General features: G+C 52.5%; 5 protein-coding genes across 5 annotated transcripts; 2 read left to right on the top strand and 3 right to left on the bottom strand.

Moving 5' to 3' along the window:
- Positions 1 to 1,002: 1,002 nt before the first annotated feature.
- Positions 1,003 to 5,278, top strand: LMH87_007813 (uncharacterized protein; the record flags this gene model as incomplete). Its single annotated transcript, XM_056199813.1, has 3 exons — positions 1,003 to 1,064; positions 1,132 to 4,144; positions 4,199 to 5,278. The coding sequence occupies 3 exons, from the start codon at positions 1,003 to 1,005 to the stop codon at positions 5,276 to 5,278; spliced, it is 4,155 nt and encodes a 1,384-aa protein (XP_056057680.1).
- Positions 5,279 to 10,901: 5,623 nt separating this feature from the next.
- Positions 10,902 to 11,135, top strand: LMH87_007812 (uncharacterized protein; the record flags this gene model as incomplete). Its single annotated transcript, XM_056199801.1, has 1 exon — positions 10,902 to 11,135. One exon carries the CDS (start codon positions 10,902 to 10,904, stop codon positions 11,133 to 11,135), a length of 234 nt encoding a protein of 77 aa, XP_056057679.1.
- Positions 11,136 to 12,377: 1,242 nt separating this feature from the next.
- On the bottom strand, positions 12,378 to 13,016 carry LMH87_007811 (uncharacterized protein; the record flags this gene model as incomplete). Its single annotated transcript, XM_056199788.1, has 1 exon — positions 12,378 to 13,016. One exon carries the CDS (start codon positions 13,014 to 13,016, stop codon positions 12,378 to 12,380), a length of 639 nt encoding a protein of 212 aa, XP_056057678.1.
- Positions 13,017 to 14,523: 1,507 nt separating this feature from the next.
- LMH87_007810 (uncharacterized protein) lies at positions 14,524 to 15,282 on the bottom strand (the record flags this gene model as incomplete). Its single annotated transcript, XM_056199776.1, has 1 exon — positions 14,524 to 15,282. The coding sequence occupies one exon, from the start codon at positions 15,280 to 15,282 to the stop codon at positions 14,524 to 14,526; it is 759 nt and encodes a 252-aa protein (XP_056057677.1).
- Positions 15,283 to 15,983: 701 nt separating this feature from the next.
- LMH87_007809 (uncharacterized protein) lies at positions 15,984 to 16,823 on the bottom strand (the record flags this gene model as incomplete). Its single annotated transcript, XM_056199765.1, has 1 exon — positions 15,984 to 16,823. One exon carries the CDS (start codon positions 16,821 to 16,823, stop codon positions 15,984 to 15,986), a length of 840 nt encoding a protein of 279 aa, XP_056057676.1.
- Positions 16,824 to 20,978: the final 4,155 nt, after the last annotated feature.

Below are 20,978 nucleotides of genomic sequence, written 5' to 3'. Positions count from 1 at the left end.
GCCGATATTAACAAGAAAAAACAAAGGACGACAGTTTCTAGCAAGTATTTAAGAACGCAGCTGGGATCAAACTGCATACGATTGTCTGGCTGCTTGAGGCTTGTACCTGTACCAAGGGTCTGTGCCGCCTCGCGCCGGGCCGTGAGTGAAGGATGCATGCCCCGCAAGTAGCCGGTACCTGCAAGTGCCAACTTAGCAGTACCTACATAGACAGCAAGGCAGGCCCGCTGTAGCCAGTTGCAAGGCCGCCGTTTTGCCCGCTGACCGCCTGTGTGGCGCGTCAAGGTTTACACTGGCAGCTGGTGCCTGTCAACTGCGCGCTGCTGGGTCAGGTCACTAACTAGCGCATGCTGCAGCGCTCGTGCGAGTGACAGGCTGACAACGATGCAGCAACCAGATGAGAGCTAATGTCGCGCTGCTACACATTGCATTGCGAGAAAATATGCCAGAAAACGCAGAACCACTACGAACGAATCGATTTCCATTTTCAGTCATTGGACGGCTATTTTTAATTCCGAATTCCCAACGTGGGATGCCGTTCTAATTACTACTGCTGTTGTCACCGTCCCAGGGCCCCTCCAGTGGGTCTCAACCTCCGCATCCCTCATCTCGAAAAACAACCAAGAGCTGGCTTGAAACGCCGCCTTTGGCTCTCTCCTATCTTCTCTCTTCAACCCCAAGCTCGACTCGCTTGGTCCGTGATTCTCTCCTAGGCAGCTTCCTGCCCGTCACCTGCCCGCTGCTGCCCGCTGCAGCTTTTACTCCCCTTCTTTGTCCTCGACGTCGCCTCGCTTTCGCCTCCTCGTCACACCTCCTATCTTGTCCCTGCCTTTTTTCTTGCCCATAGGACCCCATCAGCTTCGGGATGAGGTAGCCTTTCGAATGCACTCAGCTCCCCGATCGGACTGAGGCCCCTGAGACGCTGGCTCGCCGTGAGCACCAATCCGCCGTCTCGCCTTTTTTTCTTCCTCGGTCCTTCCTTGCCTTGCTGTCGTCGGCTCTATGACCTTGAGAGGAAGCCGGACAGCTGGGCCTCGAGGGCGGGAATCCTCTCCCACCAGACTGTACGCCATCGCACAACCAACGACTGCTTTCTCCCATGCCTGCAGCTAACGTGAATCCTATTTCTAGCCCCCAATCCGCTTCCAATCTCTCTTCGACCAACTCGACCGCAGGCACCAACCCGGTGTGCAACGCACCAATGCTCAGCGCGTCCTCTAGCCACTCGCACTTTTCGTTTAATCGAAACGGCGATGCTGCACGCCAGTCCTCTGGCTCTTACGACTTCCTCCCCTCTGTCAGCTTCGACGACCTTCACGCTAGTATCGAATCCGCGTCGACCGACTTCAAACTCACCCAGTTTCCCTCCCCCACAGGAACTGGTAGCATCCTCGACCACAAGGGCAAGCCTGCTGCCAAATCCTCGGACAAGACGAGCTCGGCGCAGATGGCCACTGGCAGCAATCGAGGCTCCGTTCCCTCGGCGACAACGACAACGGCTACACGCGCGGGACGCTCTGGCTCCATAATCGGGAAACCCAACCCTTCTGGTCGGCAGCCCAGCACATCCTCAATCGCCTCGTCATGGTCATCATCTGGAGAAGGCCTCACGGCTCCTGCCCCAGTCCGCGCCCGCCGCCAGAGCCAGTACCCCCCCGTCTCCAATGTCAGCACGGCCGCCAAGGCGCCTCGCAAATCGGTAGGCCCTGGTATTCTGGTTGACTCGGACACATACTCTAGTGCCCAGCGTCGACGGCCGAGCATCATCTCCGATCGTGCTGGTTCGGATTCGACTAGGACTTCGATCGATGGTTCCGATTCGACCAGGCCATTCAACACCTCCCGAGCCTCCAAGGCCAAATCTGTCCAACCTCCCCCGCGCGTTGCCCAGCCAGGCCTCAGTGCTTATGGTGTTGAATCGAACCGTCTGTCGCTGGCCGCTCGCTCGCCACGTCTCAACAGCAACAATCGTGGCGGCCTCAGCGCGTCCTCGGCCGTCAACAAGAGAGCTTCTATGATGCCCGGCACCGGCCACTCATCTCACGCCAGTGGCTTGGGAGCGAGAACCATCAGCCCTACAGACACTCGCCGTATGAAGCGCATGTCCATGATGCCCCCGCCGCCGCAGCCAATGAGCCAACCTAGCAGCATGCCACCCCCACCGCCAGTATCGATGGACAATAGATCGAACTCGGGATCGCCCTTGATCAATCCAAGGAAACCATCGCTCACGCCGTCCTCCGCTCGTACCACTCCAGATCACACCCGAAAATCGCATGCCTCTGGCCTTTCGGTTGGCTCCGCCAGCAGTTTCACCATCACTCAGCCATCGACTGGCTCCACGCATCTACGCAACCAGGCATCGACTTCGAATTCGCGCCTGCCGGCACCCAAAAATGGTGGCATTTCTCAGAACAATTCTAGTCAGAACGAAGCTGATGAAGATGTTCCCCCGGTGCCCGCCATTCCTAAGGTGTACGAGTCGCCCAAAGACAATGCGCCGGCTGGTCCATACTTTATGGACAAGAAGCGGTCCGCCCTCGGCTCTGTGGAAACCCTCAGCATACATAGCAACTCGACGGGCAGTATTTCATTGCCTGCAATGCCCGAACCTGCAAAGCCCAAGCGCCGTCCCAGTGCCCGAAAGAGCACAATTGCCACATCCAATAAAGAGGAGAAGCAGGCAAGCCAATCCAGAAAGCATTTGCAGCCCCTAACTCTCCCGCCTCTCAATCTTGCCCCTCTGAGCATTCCGACCGCCGCCAAAGTCGCCGCCCTGCAGGATCAGCCTGTCAAGGAGCCTCCGAGTAGCCCACCGCCTAGTCGACAGGTCCCCAAGACCCCGACGACTCCCATGACTGCCTCCAAGAGTTCTTTTTTCCAGAACCGCTACGATGATACCATGGAATTGCCAGCGCTGAGAAGCAGCAGCACTGTACATCACAGCCACCGAAAGAACGTGTCTCCCCCCGATGCGGGTTCGTCCGATTCGTCGTCGATCATTATCCAGGAGCCTAGTAGCCACAAGTACAGCATGTCACCCTACCTTTCATCATCTCTTCCCAAGGGCGGCTTCGATTTTGATGGACACAAGCGAACCAAGGCCAGCGGTGACTACGCTACCGTCACTGGCAACTTTACCGAGAACAGGCCCTCGAAGAAGCCGAGCGCCAAGTCGATTGATACCAGCAAACATGTACCAAAGTCGCCGGCGCCGGCGCCCACTCCTGATGAACCGCCTACACCTTCGTCCATGAGCTCACTTCGACGTAAATTGAGCATGTCTTGGAAACGCAGCGCATCCAAGAACCACGGCGATGCTCACGATACCGGTGATAAGTCTTCGCAGGATGCAGTACCCCGCCTGCCGATGTCAGCCACGACAAACAACCTGTACAATGCCAAAACCCGTAGCCCAACGATGTCGGCTGCCATAAACACTTCTAACGAGCAGCGAACACGAAAGAGTTCTGCTCAAAGCCTGACAATGCTACCCCACTCGAAAAGCGAATCCTGGGGCAGTCGCAAGGAGACTGGTGACTCCAACACGATGCCTCTCAGCCGAATCAAAAATTCTGCCACGTCCAAGTCCCTGAAACCAAAGAGCTCATCGACGACCTTGCGACAGGCAGGCGCCTACAGCGCAAACGAACTCGACAAGGATGATTTGGCAGCCAACGATGAGATGCGCAAGATGGGTTCCCGACGCAAGGAGACTGACATTGCCGCTCGAACTTTAGATGCTCTCAAGAAGAGGGCGACTCCGAAGGAGCGTGTGGGTCCTCAGGAAGCCATCCGTATCGCCATGCTCAATATTTACGAACGAGGCGAGATTATTGACTATAACGATATTTACTTTTGCGGTACGCAAAGCGCTCGTAAAGTCGTGGGCGACTTGCAGTCGGATGCCCCGAATTTCGGCTATGACGATGACCGCGGTGATTACACCATTATAGCCGGCGACCACCTAGCATACCGCTATGAGATTGTAGATATCCTGGGAAAAGGTAGTTTTGGACAGGTACTGCGATGCATTGACCACAAGCTCGGAAAGCTAGTAGCCATCAAAATCATCCGTAACAAGAAGCGCTTCCACCAGCAAGCTCTGGTAGAAGTCAATATCTTGCAAAAGCTTCGCGAATGGGTAAGACTTTCGGCACTCACACTCCATCTGACATAAACTGACTGAATGTAACAGGACCCTCAAGATAGGCACAGCATGGTCAACTTTACGCAGAGCTTCTACTTTCGCGGGCATCTGTGCATATCCACTGAGCTGCTCGATATGAACCTCTACGAATTCATCAAGGCGCATTCGTTCCGCGGCTTTTCTCTCAAAATCATTCGCCGCTTTACCAAGCAGATCCTTAGCTCCTTGATTCTCCTCAAGCAGCGCAAGATTATCCACTGCGATTTGAAGCCGGAGAACATTCTGCTCAAGCATCCTTTGCATTCCGAACTAAAGGTCATCGATTTCGGCTCGAGCTGCTTTGAGAACGAAAAGGTTTATACCTATATTCAATCTCGTTTCTACCGATCCCCAGAGGTTATCTTGGGAATGACTTACGGTTTGCCAATTGACATGTGGAGTGTCGGCTGCATCCTCGCTGAGCTCTTCACTGGTGTACCCATTTTCCCCGGCGAGAATGAGCAGGAACAGCTTGCTTGCATCATGGAAGTTTTTGGTCCACCCGAGAAGCATTTGATTGAGAAGAGCACCCGCAAGAAACTCTTCTTTGACTCGATGGGCAAGCCTCGCTTGACAGTGTCGTCCAAGGGCCGCAGAAGACGCCCTTCCTCCAAGACGCTCCAACAGGCGCTCAAGTGCGACGATGAGGCCTTTGTCGACTTTTTAGCACGCTGTCTGCGCTGGGACCCTGACCGCCGCCTGAAGCCCGAGGATGCTGTTCGTCACGAATTCATTACCGGTCAGAAAATGGCTCCCGTGCCTCGCATGCCGACAAGAGAGTCGTCTCCGGTCAAACGAAACAATACCATAACCATGTCGAGACCTTTGCCGGATCCTCCTAAGGGTCTCGGCATGCTGCGCACTGTACCCAGTCCGAGCAAGGGTTCCGTGCCGATGAATGCAGCATCGAGACGAGTTTCTGGAGCGACAGGTGCCACGGCGGCAAGCCTGAACCGACGCACAAGCGCGGGGCCAGGCAGTGTGACATCTTCATCTAGCGGGCTACCACGAATCACAGCTCGATCAGCAAGTGGAAAACCTGATCTCGCCGCTGCAGGCGCTTCAGCAGCCATGAACCGCCGAGTCTAGAAGGCAAGCCGGCGGTCCGAGGCTTGAATCATTTATAGTCTCTTACATGAAGGGGATAAAGTGCGCCATTACATTTGTTTTGATGATTATGAGGCCATTCTGCATTTTTTTTGTGGCAAGTTTGACACGTACACGAGACTTGTCCATTTATCGCAGTGACGTCTGGGACAGGTCTTGTTGGTTTTTTTGTTGCAATTTTAATCATGGAAACTGGGGTCTTATTCATCATGGTCAAGGGGGTCCGATTGAATTGATGGCCGTTTTTGCAAGGACTGCTTTTGAAGGGGAGCAACCCCATGCGGATACCCAAAATCATTAAGCATCATGGAGGCGGTAGCTTTCAATTTTAATTTTATTTCAATCTGTTGGGCATGATTAACTGACTGTGCTGTTTTTCGAGTGTGTGTGCGTGTGTGCGCGTGTCGTACACGCTTGTATTGTGTATGCGTGTGTATAAGTAGATTTGAAGACAAGAGTTTGGGACATTGATAGGTGCATAGCAAGGCGAGGAGGATCAGAGTGACGGGCAGCAAAAAAAAAAAAAGACAAGTACCTCTGTCATGCAGATGAATTCTTTCGAGGCCTCCCGACACGTCTTGACCTGCTGCACTGCCATCATTTGTCAACTGGCCATCACATGAAGAAGTTGGGAATAATGTACTGAATAGCTGCATCCGGCCTTCCTATTCCAGTGTCATTTTGCTTGCTTCATTTCTACACATGTCTGTGTTTCAGAAGAACGAACCAAAAACAAAAAAGTTGCCCCATGACGAAATCAAACATTCAAACGTGCATCAAGGTACTATGGCGACCCCTACAGAATGTGTGGAGAGCCAACTACATGGCTGGCTCTCGGGGACAGCGACGAGGCTGAAGACGAGGCTGACCACCACCCACACTGGCGCTTCATAAACTTTGGAGAACCGGACCGAATATCCCATATAATTGCTTTTTTTTTGTGAGTTTGTACTGTTATTATATGATAGAAAGAAGAACAATAGTAGTAACAAGAGATGAGTTGCAAATTGGGGACTAAACCGTCAATAGACGACCCTGTTCATGTGCCCGTGGCCTGATTCCTGCTGACCTCGGCACTTTGACTTTGTAGTGCTGAAAACGCAGGTGAACGAGAGGAACTGCGGTAAACCACGGGCATGTCTCCTGCTGCAGCCAATATGCTCGAACGGGAGATGTTTTGTTAATAGCAGATGATGTTATCCATAAGATTCTTTTTAACCGAGGCTTTCGTTTTCCTTGTTTGGTGCGAGCTCATTCTTTCTCTGCGCAAGTGCTGCGGTGGCTGTGATGGGCGGTGACTGCGTTTTTCTTATTGAGGCGCAGCAGCTTCAGCTGGGTCTCCCGCTACGGAAGTCACCTCTGCGAAGGCACGATGCAGTTTCTGTGTAAGACACGAACTGCCATGACTTTTGCAGGTTCCGAGAATAAATGCCCAGGAAAGTTGCCACAAACTCGATTGCTCTTTTTACTACCCTCGGAAGATTGTCTCAGAGTAGCATCGTCCCAACTTGGGAGGCAGAAGCAGCGAAATGCCACGTCCCGCCCGGGCGGGCGCCGGTGGAGAAGGCCGGCGACGCCGCCGCCGCCCCAGCGGGGGAAGCGGCCCGGAGCCCGCTAACGAGAAACGCCCGGAGAGAAAGCTGGAGCGCGTTCCCAAGTATCCGGGAGACTTGTCCCTCGGGCTTGCCCTATTCCGGTAACAATTTAGCTTCTATAGCTGGTGGCCGCCGGCCGGAGAGTTCATTGATTTTCGTCAACGTCTGGAGACCATTGGATGCGAATCCCAACGGCATTCAGAGAGTGGCAACGAGCCAGAGCCTAGTTGCTAGTTTTCGCGCAAAAGTGCTGTTTCGAAACACAGCTTTGGACCTCGGCACTTCTCTGTGTGTTGCTCCTGTGAATGCCAGTAATAAGTGGAAAGGCGTCTCTTTAGCTGCCAGGGCGGGTTGCGGCTTGCAGGAATGCAGTAGCACTCGTTGTTCAATCATCAGCCTCGAAATATGCAGCTGCACGCAGGGACCTCTCTTTCACACCGCGGTCTGTCACAGCGCCCGGTGTCTATTCGTGGTGGTATAGGTGTGTTTCACGGGCACCGTTTCGGATATTTTTGCGTGTCATGTATTCGGTGGGCGGGAAGCTGAACGGCCACAGTTGCTGCAGGCGGTGCGTCCTGCAGCAGCCTCACAGGGAGCAGATGCGGCAACGAACGGCGCGAGAGTGCGGATGCGCAACCACGGCTCTCTGCATGTGCCTGCATGCCAAGGAATGACAGTCATGACTGTCGAAACGCAAACTGCCAAACTGGGCAAACACAAACGCTCAGGGCTGGGGACAGCCTCCACCGCGATGCTGCCAGTACAGTGCGCTCGGTGGCTCAATAACAATACGTAGGCACGGTAGGTTGTAGTGACGCCCGGTGGGCGAACAACGCCCGTCGACTCCACAGGCGAGCATCGCCCCAGAACCTATTCTAGTGTCGAGGAGATCATCACTAGTACAAAGAGCTCATGTGCTGGTGACTTTTTGATTCTTTTTCTTGGTGGCGTTGATCCTCACTCTGGCCCAGAGTAATGATGCGGGAAGGCCAGACTAGGCAGCTTTTGGCAGCCGATCGCGACCCAAGGCCTGGTGTCTAAGACATGCAGTAAGAATCCCAGACTTGCATGCGATAGGCCGACCAGTTGTTTTGCGTATACTCTGTCATCTTGTGTTTTTTTGGTTTGTTTGCGGCTCGAGCTTTGCTCGGCAACAACACTATACGACGCCAATCGGGGGATTCATGTGGTTTGTTCCGGAGTGCGGCGGGTTAACGCTCGACCGTCGGCCGTTAAGAAGAGTTGCTTTTTGAAGTATGCAGGATGCCTTGCTGTGTGCTCCGTATATACTGCACATCCTTGCGGTGCTGGCTGGGGAAATTACGCCTCGTGATGTGCTTTGGCATCGACCCGTCCGTGCCGTGCCTCATCTCGATTTGCTTATGATTGTGGTTATGTGTAAGACGCTTGTTGCTAAATTTATTCTCCGGCATGCAGGGGCCTGCCCTGTTTTCTCGTGTCAGTCTGTTGGCAAGTAGTGAATAGGCCGATGGTCGAAGCAAGGATGGGCCGCCTGGTGGCGGGCTAGCGCGCAGCACACGACACGCTTGTCATCACCTACTAGCCAGGTGTGCAGCTAGGCGTCACGGTGATTGTAGGACTTTCCATGGCGTTCGTATCTAAATATCGACTGGGCGTCGCATGAAGGAGAGGAAGAAGGATGTTTGTCTGATGGTGGCAGGGTCATCTGAAACCTGGGACAAGAGTCACCCCGGTCAGACTACCTAGGTTAGGGGGCCGGGAAGCTCATCTGGCGCCTTTTTTGCCATGGAGCAACATGGACCGCGATGCGCCCAGGATAAGAGGAGAGGCGCCGCCAAACTATCCTGTTGGCGGAGCGGCCCAGTCCATGTCTGTGGTGCGAGGCTGCAGTGGAGTTGTGGGAGGAGGCTGTGAGACTATAACGACTTGGTACATGCTAATAGCAGGCATGACGGCATCGGGTCGGTTCGGTGGAATTGCCGATTGAGAGGCGGTGATGAGTCAATTTGAAGAAACGAGCCCATTGAAGCAGAGAAGAGTCGGACGAAAGAAAAAGGGGATGCTGCCAGACAGTGGCAGAAGGGCACGGCGTTGGCGATGCATGGTGACGGGACAAACAGACAAACGGGACGAGGCTGCCTGGGGATGCCTAGGACGGCTACCCTTACGTACCTACTGGTACGTCAAGATGACTGAGCCTGCGGGCGTGGACGGTCCACGTGAGCCCACACCAACGTGGCTGCCTGGGCTGAGCCGCAGCGCGTGCTACAGTGACTGTGCTGGTGGCTTTTCGGTGACTCGACGCCCTGCAATGCCGCATCGCAGGGGATTCACCCGCTGTACGACGGATGGTACAGGGGAAGTGTCTGCTGAACTGCACTGCACTGCACTGCACTGCACTGTAACCGCACTACACTGCACTACAATGCTTTCCTCTTACCACTCGACTCCCCGCGACAGCAGAAATCAGGTCCACGACAAGCCTTGTCTGCGTCCAATTCGGCATTCATTGTACATTGACTATCAAAAAAGAAACATACAAAAAATTGCCAAGCATTCCAGGCTCCTCGCACCGCACTGTGCTTGCTCAAGTTCAAGCACAATGTCCCTCCGCTACCACTGTCCCAACTCCCATCAACATCAAGTCATGTATAATGCCAACTATCCAAGTACCAGTAACCCAGTTTGCAATGCGCGGGTCAGCCAAGTCAACTCTCTAGTCAAACATGCAATGCTCATAAACCTTGGTCCTACCGCCAACAAGCTATACCATTCCGTCCTCTAGAGCTCGTCGTGCCCTTGACCGTCTCCATCCAGACACACCACCCCTGTCGCGCCTGTCCGCCTGTCCCACACATCAATTCAGCCCTGCTGCACGTTGAACCATTTAGGCCCCCAAAAACTGGGTTCGTGGAGCAAACCGGCAGTCGACGCCCGTAGCAGCGGTGGATGACTCTTTGCTTTTCCCTTCTCCTCTCAATGCCGCCAGGCAGCGTCTCTGTGTAGTTGTAGTTATCTGGCGTCTGTCTTCGGGCTGCGCCCACCTCGGGCGAGGAAGTCTCCAGCGTGGCCGGCGACCACACATGTTCGGATCAGGGAAGATTCAGGGAATTCGGGGGATAAAAGCAAGCTAAAAATCCCCAATTGCCCAATCTGGCTTCATCTTGCTTGGCTGCGCTTCTCTCGCCAACTCACTAGTTAGTCACCGGTCACGCACACCCCCTTCTCATCATCAACACCAACACACCTTCTTCTCCCCAGCCAGGTACTAGTTAATGTCTAGTTACACGGTACTTGCGCGCCGCTCGAAGACGCTATTTCTCGCCATTGCTCACCCCACAGCCTTGTCCCCCCTGCTGTTCTGTGCCCTACGCCCTTTGTCTTCCCACACGCCTGCCTGCCTACCTGGCTAATTCCACATCCGCTTTTTGTTTGGCGTCTCCATCTTCCCGCCAGCCCCCAAGCCCGCAAGCTCCCATGCATCGTAGGCCTTTTCGCTTGCTTCTTTAGTGGTGGTGTTGGTGGTGTGTAAGTGGGTATTCCCAGCATTTCGTCCCATCCATCGCCCACACCCATGTCCCTTTAGGCTACCGGCCCAGGTATAAGGATACAAAGTCCCTGTCTCTTCCGAGCCCTCTTCTGCCTGTGCTGCCTGCAATCACTCGCTACATACATCTCTCTCTCTCTCGTCTCTCGTTCTTGATAAAAAGTCAAAACTTTCCTTTCGCTTCTGTTTTTTTCTTCTTGTTCTTCTGCTACATCAACATTACCCTCTTGCTTGCCGTTCTACATCTATGACCTCTCAACACTGTCGTGCACCACTCTCTTGCACTGGGTACGACTTACTTGGACACGAAAGACATACAAAAGTCTACAGAAACAATCGACAATTTCTTGGCACTGTAGACGCTGTGCTCGATATACAGTGCTAAAAATAAAATATCGCTGCTCTCTCGTGGCGACCCGTTCAGCGACTCCCGGTCCCTAGACTAGACAGGCAGCTCAACCTACTTCACAACTTGCCCAGCATGTGCTACCAGCTCGTCGAGCTGTACTCTGCCTGCCACTGCCTCTACTACCAACACGCCGTCGACCGCTGTCCCTCCTACGGCCGCCGCGGCCACGGCGTCGAGAAGCGCACCATCCTCGTCGGCTACGCTTGCTCCGCCCACGCCTCCCGCCAGGCCGCCGCCGCCAATCACCACACATACTCCGACTCGGGCTACAGCAGCTACCGCTCAAGCTCCAAGGGCTATAGGTGAAACGTGCTGTCTTGCGCCGTGGGCTGGAGTCGCCAAGGGTTCGGCCAGCTTTTGAACCCGTTCCGCCTCCACGACTGGGTCGTCTTCCTCTACTCGACGAACCCTTCGCGGCTCTCTTCTCAGCTTGCTGCTGCAAGACACGCGACGAATATATGACCAAAGAAACGAACTGCACCCATCGCCGTCTTTTTATGGACGCCGGTGGGACGCGTACGACAACCAACGCTTCTCAATACGACATATACACCTGTACATCTACTTCACGACAACGCGGCATTACGACCTCGACTTGACGAAAGACAGGCTGAGCAGGCTCAGTCCTCTGGCATTTTCCTGCCGCGTTTGTGGATTTTTCTACTCATTTTATTTCTCTCTGCATTCGTCTGCGCCAAAAGGCGCATATATATCATTTGCTTCGACAAGCCGGCGACCACATCCACGCATTTCGTCCTTTTCCTCCGGCCTGTGGCCGAGTACAATCTTTTACAAAAAAAAAACCCCCCAAAAAAAAAAAAAAAAGCACGCTCTCCTCCTTCGCCTTAGCATATATTGATGCATAACGGATACATGATACACGCATAGGAAAATTTGGGTTTTGACTTTTTCGCTCTTGCTTTTTTATTTTCCAGCGCTACGCTGTACCGGCTACAGCTCCGGGTTTGGCTGCGCCGGACCTCTCCGGAGAGTACTGGGTACTCTCCATTCTAGATACACGTTGGACGAAATACAACTATGTCATGATCTTCTAAAAACAATCATATTTTCAATTGATACTAAGTTAGGTCCGCGTGGTAAAACTAAACGACGACGCTAATGATGTCCCCCAAAGCTGAAGAATTTTAAAAAGCGAGATTAGAGAGATAGCGTAGTATTCCGCATCGAATTCAAGTAAACATAAATGGCACTCACCTTCTTTTTTTTTTTGTCGAGAGACTAAAAGTCCAAGAAACCGACGGCAACCTTCGTGGGTAGCTAACTAGGTTAGTGTGTGGCTCAGGCCACCGAGCCGTGTGCGCCACCAGAGTTGCCAAATCGAGCGACCGCTTAGAGTGGGACGGCACCGCCGGAAGCACTTGCTGTGACCGGCGCGCCGGGTTTCTGGGTTGGCGTGAAGCCGGGCGACGCTGCCGGAGTCCAGCGCGTCCGGCTGCGGTGGGGTTCCAAGGCTGCCCGAGGGAACTCATAAACAAGGGAAAGCTGGCCAAGATGTCCGTCCTGGCGTGAGCCTTCCAGTCAAACGATTTACCTTCGTGGATGGTCCCAAGACCAGTAGCGCACAACCTCGGATGTTTGCCACCGCGTCCAACCATACTGCCCAGACTGGGGGGGGACGAATCGGGGGCCGGTGAGCGACCAGCAGCTTTTCATCTCCGACCCGGTCCAGATGACGGCACGGATGACAGTGACGTGGGGCAACACTATGCGGCTGCCGCCCGGCCACATGGCCGTGATTGTGTCTTCGTCAGGCCGCAGATACTGCAGATCAGAGATCTGGGTTGCATAGGAGGGGTCAACCACAAAGTCTACCAATCCGTCGCTAAACAGTCTGTTTGCAAACGCAGGTGTGAGACACCGACGCAGTCTAAGGAGGCCAAAGATTTTCTCCCACTCGAAACAATGGTCACTCAGGTCAAAGTACGAGTTCGGTTCACCGCGCGCATTGCTCCGGGGGAACACGGCGCGGATGAGTACCTCCTCCGGCGACAGCGATGGGTTCGCGAGGCTCCAGAGCTTGGCGCAGGACCCGTACGTGGTCAGTATCCAGGCTCCCTGGACCCGTGCGGCAAGCATGCGCGACCGGACTGCTTCAAACGCGATCTCTTCCGCGGCGTAGAGGTCACGAGGCGCGCCACTCACAGCGGCGTGAACGCCAATCGTCATTGTTGCGGGGTCTGGGAAAACCCAGGGAGTCGGGCAAGATTCGATCTCTTCGTCCGAGAGGGGGGATTGGTATACATACTGGGACAACGCTCGTTGCCAAAGCTTCTTGCTGTCATTTTGTGTAGCCTCATTGATCGTCGCCATCAGCCAGAGGTGGCCTAGCGGGGTGTCAAGAAGCCGAATCGGTGTCGAAATCGCCAAAGCCATAACTCCTCCAGGCATGGTGTAAGTTGATTAATTTGCGTGTTGCACAGGGTGAATGGAAATGATGTAAGTAGCCTTGCGTGGTTTGATAAGTAGATGTTGAAAGCGGATGTCGTTTCTGGATGCAGAGAATGGTGAATGAAAAAAGTTAGAGTTTGTCGGATATATCGAGGCTTAAAATAGATATTCATGAACCTTTGCTCGTCGCTGGTTCTTTGTTCTCGCCGTTCGCCCTTGAGAAGCATGGTTAGGCATGAATTAGTTTGGGCCTTTGCCGCACAGCGGTCGCGGCCCTTGATCTCTTACTCACTATTAGGGACAGTAAACTTTGGTGCGAATGATCTGTGACCCTTTATCAAATATTCTTTGACAGTCTTTTGTTTCTGACTTTCCTTTGCACATACCTGCGCTGAACCTGGCCCAGGCTCGGGCCTTTGATGATTTATCACTAGCGCATCGTCCGAATTGTCTAGCGGTCTCGGTCAATAGAATGTGTACTTTGTTTAATTTGCCCTGTTGTTGTCTCTTCTTTCACTTCTGCATTGAATATGGAATAATCCCACACGTCCAGTACTGCACAAAGACGCCGCACTCTCCTTTGTAGTAGTGCTTATCTTGAAGCTTAGGGCGAGGCTACGTAACGTAAGGCGACTTGGCTAAAGCTAAAAGTCAAAACTCAAAAGACACATGAATGCCGACTTGTAAAGGCATTCATAATGTACCACCGCAGGGGGTTTCTACCGCGGGTTGTGATAAAGACTGCCCGACGAAAAATGGGCAAACATCCGTGCCGGACAATGAGCTAAAAAAAAAAAAAAAAAAAAAAAAAAAAAAAAAAAAGAGGAAAATTAAACACAAACCACAAAGAAAATAAAGAAGCCCCGAACTTGCCTGGTGTTGCAGATATTGTGATTGCGCCCATTCCCGATCTTGTAGACACACGGACCTGTGACGGCTCTTGAGGGCAGCAGTTCAGTGGCTGAGTCCCGGCGCTTATCCAATTCGTACAAACTTAACTCCAAAGTGCAGGAGCCTGAAACCAATATCATGTTCTTTTTTAAAGTAAAGAAATATCTAGAATCAGGGCTCACGGGAAAGTGCCAGGATATAAATTACAACAAGTCAATATTAGTCAAAATCAAATGCGTAACTATATATATCTCAAGGTTTTATCAGTTTGTCGAGCATGACGTCCAAGTTAATTACCCCCGCGCATATCTCCTCTTCTTCACCTTGTTGCTGCTTTCTGGCGTCCATACCCTGGGCCAAAGCACTGAACGTGGCCCGGCTCGCCTCCTTTTGCTCAGTAGAACCCTGGCGGCAGCTCCGTGGTCCAAAAGCACGTCCAACTGCTGTCCTCTTCCTGGTAGTAGCGCTGGTAGCAGCGGTCCAGCGTCCCACCTTTCTCAGGCCTCATATTGACAAAGGCCGGCTGCCACTCGCGGCACGGCAGAATTGTCTTCTGATCGCCCATCCGGCACACAAGAGACTCTCCTGACGGTGGTTCAAGGTCGCAGACGTATGTGGATGACATGAAATCTACCAGGAGGTCCATCTTCCTGCCGCGCTCCACGTCCAGAACAAAGTCCACGTCCGGGCGCGGACACTCCCTCATCTTGCTGAACATAAATCTGAACTCGGCCAAGTGTGCGGCCAGGTCAAAGTAAGAGCTTTTAACGTAACGGCGTTGACCCCGAGGAAATATCGGCAAGAGCGGTTTGCTTTGTGCCTTCATGCAGAGCCAGATCCTGGCGCAAGGACCAGACACTTTCAGGCCCCAGGAAGCCTCGGTGCTGGACCTGGGTGTCCAGCGCAGATTGACTTCATCAATCAAAAAGTCTTTCGCCTCTCCAACGTCTTTTGAAGAGTTACTCGATGCAGCGACGCAGAAGACTGTGGCCGCGTTGGCATCCGCGTTCCGGTCGGTCCAAATACAAAATCCGCATTTCTTCAAGAGATGCCCCCATAGCTTCAGAGAGTCTTGTTGGTGGTAAGAACGAGAAGCGTCGTAGAGATTCGATAGCTCCGAATCCCAGACGAGGTCACTTCCGTAAGCCGACATGGTGTGAGTAGTTTTCTTGACGTGGTCAAATTGTCGTGCTGTGAATAAATGCTGTCTGTGTGATTGCACAGTGTGATGAGAGTTGTGAGAGTTGTGAGAGCTGAGAGAGTTGATAGTTGAGAGAGTTGATAGTTATGAGAGTTGTTAGAGTTGTGAGAGTGATACGAATGAGTGAAGAGAGTATGAATTAGTTGGATTCATCGCCGCTTAAATAGTCAGGCAACTGGCCTCACTCGTTGGTCGCCCTTTGTTTTTGTGGTCGTTGGATGTGTAGGATAACCCGCGCTACTGAGACTTGGACAACTGTACCTTGTCTCTTCACGTTTTAGTCGTACTACAGTAGTAGTCTCTGACTTCGCTTCGCCTTTCCATACGCGTACCTCTTTCTAGACGAGGGCAATCAAGCGCGAAGCAACCTCAATGCTTTGTTGCGGAGACGCCGCGGTCTTCTGGTTCTAGTTTTTGCGCCTCGGCGGCCATAATGGGGCGTTGAATAAGATTGATCTGCGTCAGTTTTCGTTGGCTTGCTCTTTTTTGTGAACAGAAAACTCGAATTACTTGCAAAGCTTGAAGATTTATCACCAGCATCTTGTCCGAGCTTGAATAGTCTTTGATTCTTGCATCAACACATCCTCTGTCCAAGAAACAATCTCCTCTACTCTGTATCTTTAGTCTTGCCCTTTGTTCTTCTCTTCCTGCCCTTAACCGGTTCCCGGAATGAGCCACCACGTCCAATACCGTACCCTGCTGGCGGACTCTCCGCCGAAGCAGCACTGGTGGCACTCCCAAGGCTGGTTCTCCCAGATAATGTATGCCCGGTGCCAGTCCGCCGAGATGCCCACAATCGAGCCATCCGGCAGCCTGCAGTCAAGAACCGAGCCGCGCCGCCCCTGCGGCGACACCTGCGTTGTATTGCGCACGTCCACCAGCTGGTCCTCTGCCGTGCCCCGCGCGATGCTGCGCACCAGGTCCGCCGTCGGGTTCGGGTCGCGCTGTACAAGGTCAAACAAAACCTGAAAGTGAGCCTCGTGGCCGCGCAGTGGAAGGTAAGAGACCTTGGCGCCGCGTTCGCCGAGGGGAAAGATTGGCCATAGGTGGTGGCCGCTCCGGTCGTCCTCGGTCGTGTACGCCCAGAGCCGGGCGTACGGTCCTAGCGAAGTCATGATCCACACGGTCTGCAGCGTTTCCCTCGCCTGGAGGATATACCTTGATGCGGTGATGTTGGCCAGTAGTTCGAGGTCCTCAATGTCAAATTCCGGCTCGCGGGCACACGGGGCGCAGACCCAGAGCAGGATGGTCTCTTTGGACGTTGTGCCATGCGTGGCGATGCAACGCCGAACCACAATCTCGTTGCGTGATCTTATTCTCTTCCGCCTCCCCCATGTTAGAAAGTCGATATTGACGGGCAATTCTCCACCACGGAATGCGAACTCGAAGAATATGTAAAGCCATAACTTGGTGGTTGTATATTCGGCCAGGGACTCGGACAGCTTGTAGAGGCGTGCCAGTCTGGGCTCTCTCAAGTCGATAGAAAGAGACATGTTGGCACCCTAGATTTCCTTGGGCGACTTCGGTAAATCGTGGACTGAATAAGACCAGTAATTGTCCAACTGGACCTGCTGCAGTTTATATAGATAAACACGGGCTGCAGGCACCACGAGCCTGTTGCACTCGTGGTCAGCCACATTGCAGCATCGATCTTCTACAGCCGGGGCCTTCTACACACAATTGCATGTAAGTGACGTGATTCACACTTACACATTCGTCCCGTATCCAATAGGTAATTATAGATTTTAGCCGCTGGTGGCCCGTCGGCCTTGTGGTCGCCGGCTGTTTGCTGTAGCACGCGCTCACTTATGCAGACGTGCATCTACGAACTCGAGCAGATTGATCTGTTTACTAGACTTACCGCTACTTGAGAATGGGAAAATATGAGCTTCAGGCGCTGGTGGCCCGTTGCACTTGTGGTCGTCGGTCGTCTGTCGTATCACACACCGTTTTACACAGACGGGAATATTATATCTTGTTTGTCACACAGCATCAATCCTCCTGCTTTTTTTAACTCTTAATTACCCTTCCCTTATGCGCATCCGGATCAAGACCCTGTCAGGATGCACTTGGCCCTGAAGCAGGCGACGTGTTCTGCCATCACCGTGGGCGGAGAGGTCTGCACCCACCCAACCCATCTGCTACCATACTCGGCGGAGCAAAATTATCCTTCCTCCGTAGAATTTCCGTATATTCTGGACTCCGCATCCGACGGTTTGGACTGCTACACGTACTCACAGGTCTTGAAATACCCTCTGCACTCGACAAAGCCGTTCTGGGAATACATCATCGCAAGAATTGCCTTCGCTGGACGCAGCTGGGTCATTAGTCCTAGCCTACCACCGCTGAATGACTCACGCCTACAGTTCGCTGACATGATGATTGCGTCGCTGGGACAAGGGCTATTTGGGTGTCATCCCATCGTTCCCTGGCATGAGGCACGAACTAGCCAGGAGCCTTTCCGAACTCGAGACACGGGCGGCCGCCAGTAGCAAGGAGATCTTGACGGTGGAGACATCAAAAGATTCACATGGATCATGACGTCCTTTTTTTTGCATTATAAGACATGGGCACATAAAAGAAGACGTTAGCAGTAGGCTTTGGCCAATTTCATGGCGCCAAAGAGACCTATCTCGACCCGCGCGGCAACGACAGCAAACCTTTCTCATAATTCGCGAGAATCGGCGGCCAACGGAAAAAAAGGTAGAGGCTTATACTGTTAAAAAAGCCGGCACATTGAGTTTAGGAAATGGTTTCTAGCAAATTCAGTTGGGGCGCCCAGCACGAGACCACCCTCGGTTAGCGATGATAGAAGTAAGCCCTGGGGTGTGTTCTTATCTTTCCAGAGAGCTGAATCCTCTAGAATTTATATTTGCATTTGTGTTATGCTGTCAAAGTATTGTTCTAATTTGACTTGAGAGTCGCGCGTCTGGTTTCGTGCCCAGAAGCAGCGCGCAAGACGCAGTCCTTGAGGGCGTAAAGATCCGAAGCAGGTGCACAGTGGGCCGAGCAGTCATCCGGATTACATCCAGACGATTACTACTTTCAAGGGCAGGCCTGCGAGGGATGTCCAGCTGTTGACGGAAGACCAACTCTCACTGGTGCCTAGCATCTCGTGCCACGTGCCTTCTCCATTTTCATCCAACTTGTCTTCTTCATGCGCAAGTGCCCTCTCCGCCTGATCAAAGAAACGTACAGCCAAACCTTCGTTTTTTTTTTTTATGTAGATTCGAGTCCTACAAGAGATTGTGTAATAGCGAAGATGCACAGGCCTTTCGACGTGCACAACATAATTAAGCCCAAGCCGACACTGCCCGAGGGTTTTCTTTGTCACATCGTCATACTGTAGCAAGATTCCACTGCATGTTTTTCGATGAGCTATCGGGAATAATAGTCGCCTCGAAAGTGTAACAATATTCGAGGCTGGTTTGCGCCCGTCACCAAGCAGGGGGATCAACTCTCGGAGTTTTACTTCCGGACCCTAAGATGAGGGCGCCTTGCGCGAAAAGAGCTTCTTTTTCTCGGTTAGTTGGTTGGGGGGCATTTATTAGTAGCGGCAACCAAGTAGTTTGTGCAACGTTGGTCCCAAGGCCAACTTGCACCTCCTCAAGCCAATGTTGGTGCGCCGTATATAGAAATGTCTTGATGCAGGTTTGGCAGGTACTGTAGAAAGACGACCCGAGCATCAGAAAAACGATCCGAGCATCAGAAAGGCGACCCGAGCATCGTGGGAAAAGCATCAGCAAGGCCAATCCAGCAAGGCGAGGCAGCACGGGCAGCACAAGGGCACAGTCCGCTCGTTAGACTCTGCGAAGTCTGTAATTGCCTTTGTGTATTTTACTGTGGGGATGATTAACGGGCTATCGGCTCGCATAACTTGGAAGAAGGTAGCTCATGAAGGTGGCTGGACCTGCCTGTGCTCAAAAGTTGTCAGTAGCACACTTGGGGCTCATTGCTAGCCATGCTAGCGACGGCTAAAATTGGGGAAAGGCTCTGCAACTTTAGTGTGAGCAAGATGCGGACAATGCTCCCTTAAACCCCCTGGTAAGAACAAAAGATGTATCCGTAATGTTATGTCGATCAGCAGCTTTTTGGCCGTGCACTAGGTGTAGGATAGGAGGGGGATCTTGAAAGTACTTAGGCATTCTTGCTCTGTCTAGCTCCAATTGGATAAATAACACTTTCGGCACAAGGCGCACCGTGCTATTGTTATTCTGGTTCGCGCTTCAAGAAGAAGAAAACAGCTGTGAGCTAACTTTATTGCTTTGAACTCAAATTATTAAATGTCGCTTTGACCGTGCTACTGCCTGTCAACCTCATAGCAATCCGGGCAACGCCCAGTATTTACCTCGGCGACGAACCGTGCGCCTTGGCAGACAAGGGCTTAGTTCAGCTTCTGCGGAGGGGATTAGGCTTTCGGCCTGATAGTCTACTTAGCTCTCCGTTCTTCTGCCGAGAGCAAACGAGCAAGAATCCTTGCTCCTATGCCTCTATTCCGCGGCCGGGTATCTCCGTAGTAGTGCTATTTACAGCATAGTAACACGGGCCGGGGCAGCAGGGCCGAAGTACCTAGCTTTACTGTACACGGTTATATTTATAGTAAGGGTGAAGGCGTGGCAACGCTGGAAGCCCTCACAGGTTGATCACAATTGATGACCCGACTTGCCTGACCACTAATTTTACTGATTATATGAAGATACTACTGATCTACTAAGTAGAAAAAAGTCGTGGCTAGCTTTACTCTACCCGATATAGTCTCAAAATAGATCTAATTATTGGCCTCTATTATGAATGATACATGGAGATTCTCTTTAGGTAGATGTTTTTTTATCTTTTTTTCGTTTTATGCCAGCTCGAGAAGGAAACTCTGAGAATGTACCTGATGCTGTTTTTTAAACTATGCTTGATCTGCCATTAGCTAGATGTGGTTACCTCGGGTATGTTCTCGGGCCTCTTGTGGTGGGTTGAGCTGAGCTGATAGTTTGTTGTCTAGCTTGGTTCTCTCGTCATCGTGGCCTGGCGAAGGTCTAGACGGTCTCAATACGAGGAAAAAAATCCTGTAATAAGTGGGCGCGTCCGTGAGGAATTCATGCTCACCCAGGACGAGATCCAATGTCCAAGCGTGGCCGGTGGCCGACCGTCTTGGCGGAGAACCCGACCAATAGGGCTGTTGTCTGTGCAAAGATGTCCTGAACGCCACACCGGAGAGCGAGGACCAAGAGCGGGCCCCTCGGCTTCTACCTATTCAGACGGCTAAAGAGTGAGCGGACTTACACAGACAATATGCAGCTCGGTGAATGGCAGAGGTTAAAGTTCTCGGGTGCTGGTTCGGCCGGGTCATGGACCTGTGATGGCGGATTTTGTTGAGTCTTTAGCGCTGGGGGCTATTCCTCTCCTGTGATAGGAGTATCTCGAGGTAATACGAATTGTCCACCTCATGGGAATCCAGCAACTATTTAAAGATGGGATCGCCGCAGCCAAATTACCGATGCTTGAATCAGCCAAGCTCTTATACACGCCACACAGGACTGTTGCAGAGTGACAGGTGATAACGTTACAAACTTATTCGTCCTGAGTTCTATCTTATTCAATATCCTGCCTTTTACCTAAGCACGTCCACGCTCGGCCTTTGAGCAATTTATTACAGA

Source organism: Akanthomyces muscarius, assembly GCF_028009165.1.
Source record: "Akanthomyces muscarius strain Ve6 chromosome Unknown contig_15, whole genome shotgun sequence".
Lineage (NCBI taxonomy): Eukaryota > Fungi > Ascomycota > Sordariomycetes > Hypocreales > Cordycipitaceae > Akanthomyces > Akanthomyces muscarius.
The sequence above is the reverse complement of the archived record's forward strand: the minus strand, read 5'-3'. Positions and strand labels throughout refer to the sequence as shown.